Source organism: Elaeis guineensis, chromosome 1 (assembly GCF_000442705.2).
Source record: "Elaeis guineensis isolate ETL-2024a chromosome 1, EG11, whole genome shotgun sequence".
In the NCBI taxonomy this organism is placed as follows: Eukaryota; Viridiplantae; Streptophyta; class Magnoliopsida; order Arecales; family Arecaceae; genus Elaeis; species Elaeis guineensis.
Window position 1 is genome coordinate 115,367,061 of NC_025993.2, and position 15,297 is coordinate 115,382,357.

General features: G+C 35.7%; 1 protein-coding gene and 1 long non-coding RNA gene across 2 annotated transcripts; one reads left to right on the top strand and one right to left on the bottom strand.

The window, feature by feature from the left end:
* Positions 1 to 13,108: 13,108 nt before the first annotated feature.
* On the top strand, positions 13,109 to 15,217 carry LOC105038724 (cytochrome P450 71A9). The gene is made up of 2 exons (XM_010914588.3): positions 13,109 to 14,171; positions 14,387 to 15,217. The coding sequence occupies exons 1-2, from the start codon at positions 13,299 to 13,301 to the stop codon at positions 15,002 to 15,004; spliced, it is 1,491 nt and encodes a 496-aa protein (XP_010912890.1). The 5' UTR covers positions 13,109 to 13,298; the 3' UTR covers positions 15,005 to 15,217.
* Positions 14,196 to 14,930, bottom strand: LOC140859112 (uncharacterized). Its single transcript, XR_012142595.1, has 2 exons — positions 14,793 to 14,930; positions 14,196 to 14,653 (listed from the first exon to the last, which is right to left on the bottom strand). It is a non-coding gene; the product is annotated as an uncharacterized lncRNA (long non-coding RNA).
* Positions 15,218 to 15,297: the final 80 nt, after the last annotated feature.

Sequence of the window (15,297 nt, forward strand, 5' to 3'; positions counted from 1 at the left end):
AATATTTGTTTAGTGGAATCTTGATTTGCCATCTTGGAATTAAGATAAAAGATTTTAGTTATATCTACCGGAGATTATAAGACGTAATGTAAAATTTTAATTTGAAAATTCTGAAATTATGAATTGATCTAAAGTTCTTTTACTATTGTTATTGAAGTCCCTAATAAATCTAATATTGAATGGAGAATTTGACTTCAAGTGGCTTGCATGATTATTATGGAAGGTTTTTGATAAATGCTAAGGGTCTTAATAAAAGAAACGTTCCAAGAGATGAGTGAGTTAAATTTTTCTAACGTGTTTGATGAAAGACCATAGAACTTGATTGGATCGATTGAGAAAATTCATCTAATTATTTTTATTCACTAGAGTTTGATATAAAATTATTTAGATGAATTGACAAGAGAATCAAAATTTAATTTATATTGAATTATAATAACTACTTATATAATGATTTTGATTATGTCGATTGACTCAAGGATTAATTTGGACGGAGTTGTTTGATGCATATTAGAGACAACAACTAAAAAGTTCTCTTGAGTTATCTGGAATTTAAATTTTGAATATTTTTACTACATAGTAGTGTTTAATTGAAAGTCATTAATGTATCCAAAGAATTTGATGGTCAAGATCAGAGTCCACAATGAAAATATGGTAGCTTTAATCATTTATAAAATAAAATTATGTTCTCTTAGTTTGAAAAGTTTTATGACAAAATACTTAATTTGATTTTTTCCTTATGGGATGACCTTATTGTCAAGAAAAAAAATGGCTTAAATTGTTGACTAAGTTGAATGTCTTGGTGTGATTTTCACTGGCAAGGTCTCTTATATACTATGTTTTAAAAAAAAAATTGGCATCCTAAGTCTTGATGAGTGGACTCTTGATCTTGATTTTGAATTTAAAATATTTAGAGATAGATTTTCTTTATTATAGAATTAAATCTTATGCTTCTCTATTTATTAGAAAGAATTTGAGATTATTTATCGATATTTGATTTTGATCTTAGATGTTCACCTACGGAGAGTATAGAAAAATTTATCTATGGTCTTAGGATAAATTGATCAAATCATAAGTAGTTAAAGATTTTGGCAAAAAACTTGATATCCTTATCTAGAATTGAGAAACTAATTTCAATTACCAAAAATAATGGTTTTGATTATGATCAACATTGGTGGTATATTGATCTTTTTCTTATGAAATAATTTAAGGATGAAGTTGCATCGAGAATTAAAATATTAAAAAGTTTGAGGATAAGATTAGAATAGTGAATCTTTAACTTTTGAAAGTACGAATAAGAAAAAATATTTTTGAATCTCGACTGATTTGGATATCACCGTGTGACTCATATTAGTATGTTCTCCTATCTTGTGATAAGTTGATTAATTAAGAGCAGTTGATATTTTGATAGAAAAAAATAAAATTCTTATTTAAAATTAAGATGTTGATTTTCTTCCATTTACAAGAGATGGGTTCGATTTCGATCATCTATAAGAAGAGTCAAGTCATGAGATATTGAACTTTATTCTTATAAGAAATAATATCATGATTATGAAATTGTAAAGTTCGAAAATCATTGATAGAAAATTTCGGGACAAATTTTTTTTTAAGGGAGAAGAATGTAATATCCTGCCCAATCAGATCTAAACAACTTGATCCCAATCCCCACAAGCATAGATCTCAAAGCGAAAAAAAAAAGAAAGAAAAAGAAAATTAGACCAACACATGCACAAATTGGACTTCCGTTGGGAGTCCTCTTCTGCGAATCCTTCACCTGCGGAGATGGAAATCAGGGAGGACTCAAACTCCACCCCTGGAGCTCTTTAAAGAGGGGCCAACCCTCTCTTTAATCCCCACTGCTTCGGCATCCACCCACAGTCGATCTCCCTCTCTCTCTCGCTGTCTTCCTCTCTCTATTCGTCTCTTTTGTTTCCGATTATCATCACCATGTTTGATGAATCATGGGCTGAGCATCGCCAAGAATCAGGTAAAAACTCCTTAAAGAAGTCCTTCATCAAATTCCTTTGATTATTAAGATGGATTGCAACTGATTTATTGGTTGATTTTGGAAAGGCAATCAGATTTCAAACATGCCATGTTTTTCCTTCTATGTTTGATTTGATTTTGATGTCGCCCATCGCCGTTGTTCATCGGACCGAAAATCTATGATCTCACCGCCGTAGGTCGTACCTCCAACCACCTTCTCTGGACAGGACTCCTTTAGAGTCGGGGAAGATGAAGGGGACTCAAAGATCCCCTATTTTGTTGAAGTGAAAGAATGAAGAAGAAGGAAGAAAGAGAAAAAGGAAAAGAAAAGAAAGAAAAGAAGAAAAGAAAAAGGAAAAAAAAAGAGAAAGAAAGAAAAGAAAAAAAAAGAAAAAGATACTCTCTCTCTCCTCTATTCTCTCTCTTTCCTTTCTTTCTCTCTCCACTTTCTCTCTCTAAAATTTTATCTCTTTAGATTATTTATCTCTTTTTATGAATTTTTCTCTCTAGAATTGTATCTCTCTAGAAGTTTATCTTTTTAAAATTTATCAAGAAAAAGAACTTTATTTTGATGAGTTTAAGTGATTTTAATGAAAAAATTTTAATCTATGATCACTGATTGGCATGTTGATACCCATCTTGACCAAACTAGATATTATTAGATTTTATCATCTATCATTTTGTTGAGTTATCTGTGAAGTAGTTGAATTATGATTTGATGAAAATCATCTTGTTCGGACCAATCGAGATGTTGGACTATGTCACCTGATCCATTCAAATTGTACCTTATAATTCTCTCTTCTGATTTTTTCTCTCCACTTGATTTATAAACTCAATGAAAGATTTTCAGTCCTATCACTTCGAATCTGATTTGACCTAAATAGTCATTCTTTGAACCACTTATGTCCTAATTGGATCTTAATCGAAAGAAATCAGATGATCGGATCAATCTAAACTGTTGAATATGGTATTCATATTCTTTCTGATTATTGGACTTGATCTTGTATACGGATTGTGATACCTGATAATCAGATACTGTGATATGATCTATGAACTGAAGATTTTAGAAAGATATTTCTAAAATTATGTAGATTTGTTGGAATGCATATGAGGTAAGTAATACTTTATTTTTTTTAGATTTATTGATAAATTATAATATATTTTTCTAATATGATCTGTGAAATGATGCATGAATTGGATGAATGATATTTTGTTATAAAAAATATCTTATTTTAAAATGTTATGATGAAGCATAATTGAATATATTGATTTCATTATGTATTATATTAATTGATTTCAATACCACATGATTATATGTTTTCTTATCGAACTAGAATAAGAGATATGATTTATAAAGAATTTTGATTTAAGAATGATATAAATTGATAACCTGACTATGTAAAGGACTCCGTCAATAGGAGTAAATATGTTGGCAACTGATTTGTCCTGAAGGTTTATGTCACCAGTGAGACCAGTGACATATCTTCAGTGAGATCAGTGACAAACTGCCAGCGAGACCCGCAGTTCCGAAAGACTTTGCTGTCAGATGATTTGCAGCTCACCGTAAGATGATATACGGTGTTATGACCCTATCATAGAAATAATATGGTTATAGCTCATGGTTGATGAAAAGAATTAAAAAATAAAAAAATTAAAATCTTAAAAGAAACTCGAATTTTGAAAAAAGAATTGAATGCCACGAACTATATGGCATAATTGAAATTGATCTTGAATTGATAAACTCTATATGCTTATTTTTTATAAATAATTATTTTTTTATTTTATTATCTGATAAAATTTACTTAAAGTGATCATTGCTTACTGGGTTGTCTAGTTCATTACCTCTCTATTTTATTTTTCAGATTCAGCTTCTAAATTACAAACATGGGTACTGTTGGGTATAAAATACCCCCCGGCCGAAGTTCGTAAAAGATCGACCCTTACAAAGCTTTTCCGGACTTCCGACCTTGTGTGGCGTCTCTCTGAACCCCCTCGACCGTCCGAGCTCCCGGACTTCTCCGACAATGAGCTTCTTTATCCATCTATCGGGCCGCTCCAAAGGCTCTCTAGGTCTCACTATCAGCGACCTTCTACAGTGATCAACTATTCTCCGAACTTCTTCCGGACTTCGCCAATATCTGAGCTTCTTCGACAATGAGATTTCTACAGTAATCAGACTCCATCCAAATTTTTATGGCGGTCGACCACCTTCAGGATTCCAACTGAGCTCCTGCGAGAGCCGAACTCCTACTACGAGCGGTCTACTCCGAACTCCTACAGCGGGCGGTCTACCCCAGACATCTACTGTAAGCAAATTCTATTCGGGCCTCTACTGTAAATATATTTCTTCCGAACTTCTATTACAGGTAGGCTTCAGTCGAGCTTCTTCGTAGCCGGATCCCAGATGAACTTCTACAATGGGACAGGACCCACCAGCCAGGTCGCTACTCCGAGCTTCCACGACAACCGATCTTCGATCAAGCTTCTACAATAAGCGGCCTCCTTTCAGCCTTCTACAAGAATCAGACTTCGATCGAACTTTCATAGCGGATGGATATCGGACGAGCTTCTACGATGGACGGACTTCGACAGCTGGATTCCTACAACGATCGATCGCCTCCGATGTCTGTCGAACCTCCCCAACGCCATCCGAAGTCCATCACTGATCGATCCTCCACCAAATCCTTCATGAAATCAGACTTCTCCGATGGATCATCTTCAGACGAGCTTCCACATCAGGCGAATCCCAGACGGACTTCTTTAGCAATCGGACTCCTACCGGGCTTCACCAACGAAAAGTCTCCATCTGAGCTTCTACAGCAGATGACTCCCACCTGTAGTATTAGCGCCTAAGGTATCCGATAATAGTAGACTCGTCAGCAGCTTCGGAGACATCCGAACTTCTCTCAGATCGACAGAATAGAGAGCCATTCCGCTCCATCAGATGTCCCAACTGAGCTCCAACCGACAGATCCAAACTCTCTGGCAAGTCACGACAATGGCCACTACCCTGCTCCACTCTCTGCAATGAATTCCACGTGGCTCCACTACTTCTGGCAAGTCACGACAATGGACACCGCTTCACTCTCTGGGCTCTACTACTCTCTGGCAAGTCGCGACAACGGATATCACTCCACTCTCCGTAACAAACTCCACGTGGCCCTGAACGACCCCTGACGCCACTACTCTCCGTAACAGACTCCACGTGGCTCTGAACAGCCCACTACCAGGTGGTTACCGATGTCGCTGTCAATCCATTACGCTCTCCGTCTATAAAAAGGGACCCCCAGATACGTTCTTCTCTAAGCTCAAAAACTCTATCCCAAAACTCTGCTAAAATTTTCACTTGAGCACTCCATTTCTATTGAAGCAGAGTACTGACTTGAGCATCGGAGGGTCTTGCCGGAGCACCTCCAACTCCGGTTTAGACTTTCCTTGCAGGTCCCGACAGCGGCCGCGGTCATCTCGACTCCAGCAACTCCGGCTTCGGTGAAATTCTGCACCAACAGGTACTATTTTGGGAGTGAGCTAGAAGCGAGAGACAACAGCGTAGATTTATTACTATATTTTTACATAATTATTATTTGAGGTATAACTAATATAAGATCTATTGAATATTATTGAATTCATTGAAACATTGAAGTTGAAATTTAGATCGTTAAGTTTTGGATTTAAATTATTAAAATTTATTTCGTTATTATTTTATGATAGCATGATTAGATACCTTGCATGCTTGTAGGAAGAGTTTTCTATAAATATGCAGTGGTTATCATAACCTTCGGCTCACAATTTTGGATCGAGAGTGTAACAGAGAGTCTCTGTCATGGAGTTGAAGAAGAGTCTCACCCTGCACAACACACTACACGAATAGCTCGATCGATCAAGTGAGCATGCACAGTCATCAGCCGACTTCCACCAAAGCCCAAATTTGCCTTTCTAGGAAAGAAAATCTATTTAAGCATGGAGACTTGCTTTCACATATCCGATATGGGACCAAAAATGCTGATGTGGTCCCTCCTCATATGGGACCCAATATCTTAAAACAAAAGAATAGAAAAAAAAAAGAAGCTTGGAGATCGTAAACCACAAAAGGAGATAAGGAGACAGAAGAAGAGAGGCTTGAAGGGTGTTTCGTTCAAGAAAAGAAGATTAGAGAACGTCGATTGGAGGAGTTCGCTCAACCTTGGATTAGAGTTATTCCATCGAGGGTTCTACTATAGATTTGTTTAATTTTGAATTTTTTTTCCTTGTATTAGAAGCAGTGTTTCCCAGTATCGTGTTAGGGAAGGTTTTTTATACTCTAAACTATTATTATAATATTGGAAGCTCTTTTTTACTCTGATTTCTGTGTGGATGTAGACTTCGATCGAACCATAAAAAATATTGGTATTCTTGCGATTACTATAATTTCTTTATGCTGTTGATATTATCGTTAGCATGATTTTTGTTCTATCTATTATCATCTAATACTCAAATTTCAATAAGTGGTATCAGAGCCAGATTTCACCAAATCTAGAGTACTTAAGAAAGAGTTGAGACGCTAATAGATGGAGGATCAATCTTTGTCGGATACTATGATCAAGCTGATATCAACCAACTACTCGATTTGGAAGCCTCGCATGGAAGACCTCCTTTACTGCAAAGATCTTCACGATCTAATCAAAGGAGTTACAATAAGATGTCAGACAAAGAATGGGAGAAACTGAATCATAAAATTGTTGGACTTTTCTAGCAGTGGATTGACGATAGTGTCTTCCACTATGTTTCAATGGAGGTGAACGCCCATGGCCTCTTGCTAAAATTAAAAAGCCTATACGAGAGAGATGATGCAGAACAAGATGTTCTTAATTCACAAACTATTAAACATGAAACATGAGGGGGCTTCCATGGCAGAACATCTAAGTAACTTTCAGAACATGGTGAACCAGCTCACAGCGATGAAGATGATGTTATATGAGGAGCTCCAGGCCCTACTTTTGTTGAGTTTCTTGTCTGATAGTTGAGAGACTCTAGTGGTGTCTTTAAGCAATATAGTTCTTCACCGAAGGGTTCGATAGTCTTGACAATGGTGAAAGATTGTATGCTTGACGAGGAGGCCAAGAGGAAGGAACAATAGGTCTCGAGCCACAATGAAGCCCTCGTCATAGAAAGAAAGGGAAGAAGCAAGCATAGGGACTCCCAATCTAACTTGGATGATGGCCACGCTAAATCACGAGAGAGATCCATATCCCAAAGTAGCAAATGTTATAACTATGACAAAGGGGCCACTTTAAGAAAGATTGTAGATTACTGAAGAAGGAGAAGTCAAAGAACAAATAAGACAATGACTCCAGCTCAAACAATGAGATGACAGTTGTTGCTATAGGTGGAGAGGTGATCATTGTCTAAGGCACAACAGATTGTTGTCATAGGCAATCAAAGTTAATCACTGATTCAAAACTCTATAGATAATAGTAAGTCAGGATCGTATCCATAGAGACTGTAGGCTGAGTTGTGGTTACAGAAAAGTTAAGATCGTTGGATTAAAGGCATTGCAAAGAAAAAAAATAAAATAAAATAGAAATAAATTATATTAAGAGTTGGATCAAACAGAAAATAATTATCTCAAGAGGTTATGAATCGATCTTGCATAAAATAGAGTTGTATTTCTTTAATGATATTAGATACTTGTAATTAGATCTTGGACATAGCTTATCTTCATTTGAGCACGATCTATATCCTTGGATCACGACTTGTTCCTTCGGGCATAAACTATTCTAGGACTTTATCTCATAAGTAAAGAAGAAATAATAATAAATCAAAGCTAGAAACCACCTATCTTTCCTCGGCATGCCCATATCCATAGATCACGGTGCATCTCTAAAAAGTACAGAGTTTACAACCTACCTCTCCTTAGCACGCCCCGTATTCGTAAATCACGGTACATCTTCAGAGAGTAAAGATTGTTCTAACTACAATCTAACACATAAATATAAAAGAAAGTGTAAAAGATAATTGTATAATAAAAGAGAAGCTTTATTGATTCATATCGTAAAAGAAGTACAAAAAGGGATAGAATATTAAACTGCTCTGTTGTTACAAGACTTCCTCTCTTTTTCCGAGACTAATAGATTTAGCCGCTCATGGGTTGGCTCTTGCTAATTAATGGCTCCATTTTCTCAGCAAAATCTCCTTATGTCACCTTAAAAAATCTTCTAACACCTCACAATCTCCTCTTTTATTTTTCTCTCAATTTTTTCTGTCTGATCCCCTCTTTTTCTTTTAAGCATCTCCACGTTCTTTTTTATAGCCTCAGGGTCCCAATCGTCACAAGATTTTAGAGTCCTCACGTCTCTCTCTTTATATTTTTTAAAACCTTAAAATCTTCTGTGTGTTGCATCATAGGCTCGTGTAAGCCACGTGAACTAGCATCCCAGGCCCGCTCGTGTCTGCCCGGTGCACACCCAAACCGGTCCCAGTCCGCATCTGCTCCCACGCGCCTGCTCCCTATGAACCACGCTATAAGCTGCGCTTCATTTCTGCCACGCATGTACCGCATCAAACATTGAACCCGCTCGCTCGCCCAAATGTGCACCATGTAACGACGTAAATAGACCCCCTTGCCTATGAGCCATGCATAAACCGCACCTCTTTTCTTATGCGCCGTGCATGGACCGCACTGTCGCCTCCTTGTGCGCCGCGTGCGTGGACGGCATGGCGTCTTTGGGCCATGCCTCCATGGGCCTTGCTGTTGCTTTGGGCCATTCGATCCTGTGGCTTGTGTGCTTGCTTTCTTCTAAGTCATGTGCTCATTTTTATGACTAAAAATTTGGGCTTAATTTTAGACTTCGTCACTATAAATGTTAGAGGCCTTTGCTAGTTGGTATATGAATAATTTTTTATAATTAATAATTTTTAAAAAAATATAAGAAGTATCAAATACTAAATAATAGAGATTAAATAATAAAGATTTTAATACTTTTTATATCATATTTAATGCACTGATCACACCCTCCAACTTGAACTTTGCTCGTTCTCGAGTAAAGAAAGAATTTAGGGCTAAATACCATTTAGCTTAGAGTTTCGAGTTTTCACCAGATAATTTTTAAAAAGGCCATTGATGTTTGGTAGAACGTGAGTAAGTTATGTCTTTGGGATATTAGTACTAATCAATATGAAAATTAAGTCAAGAATACTAATTTTTTTTGAACCTTTTTCTAAATTGCCTTCTACCTTTATCTCTAATCGTTTAACTTTCATATGAACAAGTGTAGTGTTACTTTCATTCTTTATTTATTATTTTTTTTAATATTTTTTAAATATTATCTTACTATTGAGTGTTTTAACTCCTTAAGCTTTCTGTCTGATCCATGTTGCGAGTTTTTAGCTAATGACTCTCAAACCAGATTGCTTTAGGGCACCAGGTATAAAATATTTCTCAGACTTTTTAACTCGAATCAAACAGACTATGAGTTAAGACTAGCTTTACAATAAAATTTCTTTATCCTTCACACCTTTTGAAATGAAACTCAATACTTGCTTAGACAAAAAGATCCGATTACTCAGCGTGAAGTACTAGAAAACTATCTTTTATTCTATAAAATAGTTTATTTTATGAAAAAATATATAGTTACCCTGTACAAGCTCAAAAAAAGTAAACTCTTCTTTGATGTTGGTAGAAAAAATCAAAAATGCTCAAAAAGAAAATTATTTCTATTCTAAACTTCACTATTTATTAAGTTTTCTTAATACTTGATCCCTCGATATCTCACAAATTTTTTGAATTGTACATCAATTTTTTTAAAAAAATACTTAATTCAACTCGATTTTTAAGCGCAATCGGATACCTAAACGCTAAATACTAACTTACTCGAGGACTTATACATCTATTAGCTTAAGAAACGAATACTAGATTTATAATTCAAAACAAAGATGGGAGAGAGGGTGTTGAAGGGAGTTGTGAGTTGTCATGAGTTGGCACATGCTAAGAAAAAGGAAAGAATTTGTTGGGATTTCAATGTGAAAGAAAAAAAGAATGTAGGTGCCTCCTTTCTTGGCCTTTGGATTAAGAGAACTCACTTCCTATCCCTTGAATCTTAGTGTGGTACTCCATCTCTAGGGTTTTCATGGAGTGACATCATAAATCTTGACCGTTGAGTAGAGCATTACTTCTTAACCATTGGGTTACTTTCTTATTTGATCAGTCCTTCAAATTGGTTGCTCTTAGCACCTTGGTTCTTGAATTTAGCTTTGGATTTGAACCAATTTGAGTTTTGATTAGTCCAATCTCTCAATTTCCTGCAAAAGAGGACAAGAAGCATCAAATTTCAACTAATAGAGATTAAATATTATAAAATTTGATACTTTAAAAATCTAATTCATGTATTGATCACACCCCCCAACCTGAACTTTATTCATCCTCGAGTAAAGAAAGAATTTAGAGCTAAGTACCGTTTAGCTTAGAGTTTCGAGTTTTATCAGGTAATTATCAAAAAGACCATTGATGTTCAGTAGAACGTGAGTGAGTTATATCATTAGGATATTAATACTAATCAATATGAAAGTTAAGCCAAGAACACTAAATTTTTTTTGAACTTTTTTCTAAATTACTTTCTATCTTTATCTCTAAATCGTGTAACTTTCATATGGACAAGTGTAGTGTTGCTTCCATCCTTTATTTATTATTTTTTTATATATTTTTTTAATATTATACTGCTGTTGAGTGTCTTAATCTCTTAAACTTTTTGTCTGATCCATGTAACGAGTTTTCAACCAATGACTCCCGAACCAGATGGCTTTAAGATACTAGGTATAAAATATCCCTCGAATTTTTTAGCTCGAATTAAACAGACTACGAGTTAAGACTAGCTTTACAATAGAATTTCTTTATCCTTCATATCTTTTAATGCAAAACTCAATGCTTGCTTAGACAAAGAGACCCGATTACTCAGCATGAAGTCTTTAAAAACTATCTTTTATTCTATAAAATAATTTATTTTTTGAAAAAATATATAGTTATCTTACACAAATTCATAGAAAGTAAACTCTTCTTTGATGTTGGTAGAAAAAATTAGAAATACTCAAGAAAAAATTATTTATATTCTAAACTTAACTATTCATTAGATTTTCTTAATACTTGATCCCTCGGTATTTTACAAACTCTCTAGACTGTGCATCAATTTTTTTAAAAAAAAATACTTGATTCAACTTGATTCTTGAGTACAATCGGATACCTAAATGTTAAATACTAACTTACTCGAAGACTTATAGATTTATTATTCTCTCCTCCCAACTTAATCGACATTACCCTTAATGGAGTAAAAGAATCAAACAAAAGAAAATGAGAAAATGCACTTTGGGTAATTGTGCTGACAAGTGCCTTTAAAATTCTAATCCAAGTCCCCATGAGCAAATACAACTGAGTCAATTTATTATTATTTTTAAATCTAAAAAAATTAAGATTAAAAAATCGTGTTGCCTCCCAAAAGCACTAAGTTTAAAGTCTTCAGTTGAACTTTATGCCTCTTAAAGTATATCTTCAACCCACTCCTTTCTTAACCACCTCCCTCCTATTAAGGTTTAGTCTAACTCTGCATGTCTCTATGCAGCTTTGCATCAAGCTCGCAATGAATGTGCTGCATGCAGATGGAGGGTTCTATGCCTTTCAAATTAGCAATAGCCCATCCAATAGCTTCTTTGTATTCTTTTAGCACACCTACAAGTTTGGCAAATAGGGATTGAATTTCTCCTATTAACGGAGTCCGTTAGTTTCATAATTGAAATAATAAAAAAATAAAATAAAATACATGCCTAAGAGAGACATGTCGTGACCGTCCATATCCTTTTTGTTCCTCATCAAGTCTCTCCATCCATTGTCTTCCTCATCATGCTTTTCTTCCATCCATAAGGTCTTCCTTCTGAGTCTCTTTCTCCTCTTCCAAACTCCATATGCCATTTCTCCTATCCATGAGATCTTTTTTGAGTCTCTTTCTTCTCTTTCAAATCCCTCTTCTTTTCTAAAATTTTTGCATCTAAAATTCATGAAAACTGTTGAAATGTGTATTGAGACATCGGATAAATATTTTACTAGATGTGTATCAATTGAATATATATTATGTATTAGTGGATATTAAGTTCAGTAAACTATATATCAATTTATCTATATATATGTATTAGATCATTGCTGGATATATATCAAAAAAGCTTATAGTATATACCAATAAGCCATCTAGTGTGTATCATTTGCTCATGTGCTATGTATTAATAAGTGCTATGTTTTGAAAACTTTATATCGCTTTATCTAGATGTGTGTATTGAGACGTCGGATGAATATTTTACTGGATGTGTATCAACTAATCATATACTATATACTGGTGAGTACTAAGTTCGATTAACATATATTAATTTAGTTGTAGATATATATTGGATCGTTGTTGGATGTATATCAAAAAGCTTATAGTATATATAATCTAGCTATATATTTAGTGTGTATCGTATAATCATATAATATGTATCGCTAAAAAATTTATACTGAAAATGAGAAAGAAAAAGCATATTTTAATCACAAGACTAATAACTCCGTTAGTAGAAAGGTTTTTGACTTTTAGATTTATTCTTTAAGATTGATATTAAGTGAAAGATGGTATAAAACCCATCCTATATGATATTTTGTAGTGCCCCCCCTATATGATTTTTGTTCTTTTGGCTCGCTCTCCGAAACAAGCTTCACATAGGGATAGGTTCTTGATAAGAAAGGATGGCATGTTAGCTTTAGATGTGCTCTGTGTAGTGCTGATTCGGAATCCATCTCCTATTTTTTAATCAAATACTCTTTTACCTGAGGTATTTGGATAACACTAAAGATTCAGCTTAATATTAGAGGATAGCCCGCCACATTACATAATTTTTGGATGGATTAGAATATGTGTTAGCTTTTATTACTAATGCTCCGTATATGCGATCTGTGAAGACGATGGAGGCTGTTTTTTGTATTTTGAGGTGATATCCTTCTTTTCTATTTTGATTTTCAGATAAAGAGTTTTTTTTTTTTTAGTGGTCCATAATTTTCAACACTTCTGCTCTCTTATAAATATCTTCCTTCTCTAAACAAATATGGGTGGCTGATCTATTCCACGCTCCCCTGCTTCTCAAAAAGACTAGCTTGGAATTTTCTGATTACCATCACATAAGAAGTCTGTGGGCGCATACCTGTCATCCATTTAATAACTCCAGAAATACTAAGAATCCATAATGTATTCTCCTCTCTAGGACCTGGGCTGCCACAGATAAGATCAACCTCCAACTCCTTGCCTTGCTCTGCCTCCCTCCCAGTTATCATGGCTATCTGCATCATATTCGCATGGCTTCTTTTTGTCACGCTTGCCTCCCTTCTCCTTTCTTTCAGATACAAAAGAATGGAACAACGAAAGGCAGTGTACAAGCTCCCTCCTGGCCCGAAGAAGCTTCCCATAATTGGGAACCTGCATCAAGTTGGTAGCCTGCCTCATCACTCCTTATGGCAACTCTCTCAAAAATATGGCCCTCTCATGTATTTAGAACTAGGTAGCATGCCAACAGTAGTCATCTCATCTGCTGAGATGGCCAGAGAAGTAATGAAAACTCATGATCTTGACTTCTGCTCGAGGCCCCGCCTTGTTTATGCCTGCAAATTTTCTTACAACTTCTTGAGTATAAGCTTCTTACCCTATGGTGAATATTGGAGAGAGATGAGAAAGATATGCATCCTTGAACTTTTCAGTGCCAGGAGGGTGCAATCATTTCAATTTATAAGGGAAGAAGAGATTTCACTAATGATCGATAGTATCGCTCATTCTTCAGCGACTCCTATAAATCTTAGCAAGTTGATGGTGACACTGGCAAATAATATAATTTGCAGAGCTGCGATGGGTAAGAAGTACCAAGAAGGTGAGGATATATTTCACGGGCTTCTCATCGAAGCAAAGGCATTAGCCACTAGTTTTTATATTGCAGACTTCTTCCCATCAATAGGTTGGATGGACAAGCTAACGGGACTTGCAGGTAGGCTCGAGAAGAACTTTAGTATGTTTGATGCTTTCTATGAGCAGGTCATCGGTGAGCACCTTGATCCCGAGAGGACAAGACCCGAACATGAAGACATAATTGATGTATTACTTCGGTTACAAAGGGATGGACATCTAACAAAAGATCACATAAAAGCAGTGCTAATGGTATCCATTTCTTACGCCTATATATTCTTCATCAAAATTTGCATAGTCAATTTGCTTTTGCTTGCTTGTTGCGAAAAACTCTACTAAAATTTACAACTTTTGTTTTATTTTTGAACTGTACAAGGCTTTACTACTCATGTCTTCTCGTGAGATTCTTGTGGAGTTTCATTAAATTGGATACTAAAGCGAATTTTTTTCCTTTTTCTTTTGCTTAGGATATCTTCATTGCTGGAACAGACACAGCTTCTGCAACCTTAGAATGGGCTATGGCGGAGCTTGCAAGACACCCAAGGCTGATGAAGAAAGCTCAAGAAGAAATAAGAGCCTCTTTAGGAACTAAAGGGAAGGTGGAAGAAGGAGATCTTCACCAGCTTCAATACCTCAAGTCTGTGGTGAAAGAAACGTGGAGGCTGCACTCTCCTGTTCCATTACTGCTTCCTCGAGAGTCCATAAGACACTCTAGGATTCATGGATATGATATCCTGCCAAACACTAGAGTGTATGTCAATGCTTGGGGGATAGCAAAAGATCCTAAATCATGGGATGACCCTGAAGAGTTCATTCCTGAGAGATTCATGGATAGTTCTATAGACTACAAAGGACATAATTTCGAGTTCATACCATTCGGTTCTGGTCGAAGAATCTGCCCTGGAATGAATTTGGGGACTTTGACAGTGGAGCTAGCACTTGCAAGCATGTTGTACCATTTTGACTGGGAACTGCCTGTTGGGATGACCAGAGAAGACATCGACATGAACGAGGCACCAGGAATTACGGTGCACAAGAGTTCTGCTCTGCACCTTGTAGCCATAAACCACCACATCAAGAAATAACCATTAATCATATCAGTTATAGTCTCATGTAAGATTAGGTGCAAGAAGTGTTTGTAGAAACCAAGGGAAGGAATATGTGCATGATGTTTTTTATGATCTGTGAATATCATAGTAAGAGCTATAATGCTCCATCCAAATAGAAAAGTCTTTACTTGGAATATGTATGCACTGAACTTTCATCTATAAAATTTGAGAGTATTTATGTTGTTTGAAGTGATAAATATTACTGCAGATTGATTTGCTGATAGACATTAGCATGCTTAAGTGGGGAAGATCAAGCATTGTTCTATAAT

Excerpts from the sequence above, each read along its gene's own strand:
- LOC105038724 (XM_010914588.3), top strand. The coding sequence starts at position 13,299 with ATGGCTATCTGCATCATATTCGCATGGCTTCTTTTTGTCACGCTTGCC. Across the intron at positions 14,172-14,386 it reads ACATAAAAGCAGTGCTAATG|GATATCTTCATTGCTGGAAC; the intron begins GTATCCATTTCT and ends TCTTTTGCTTAG.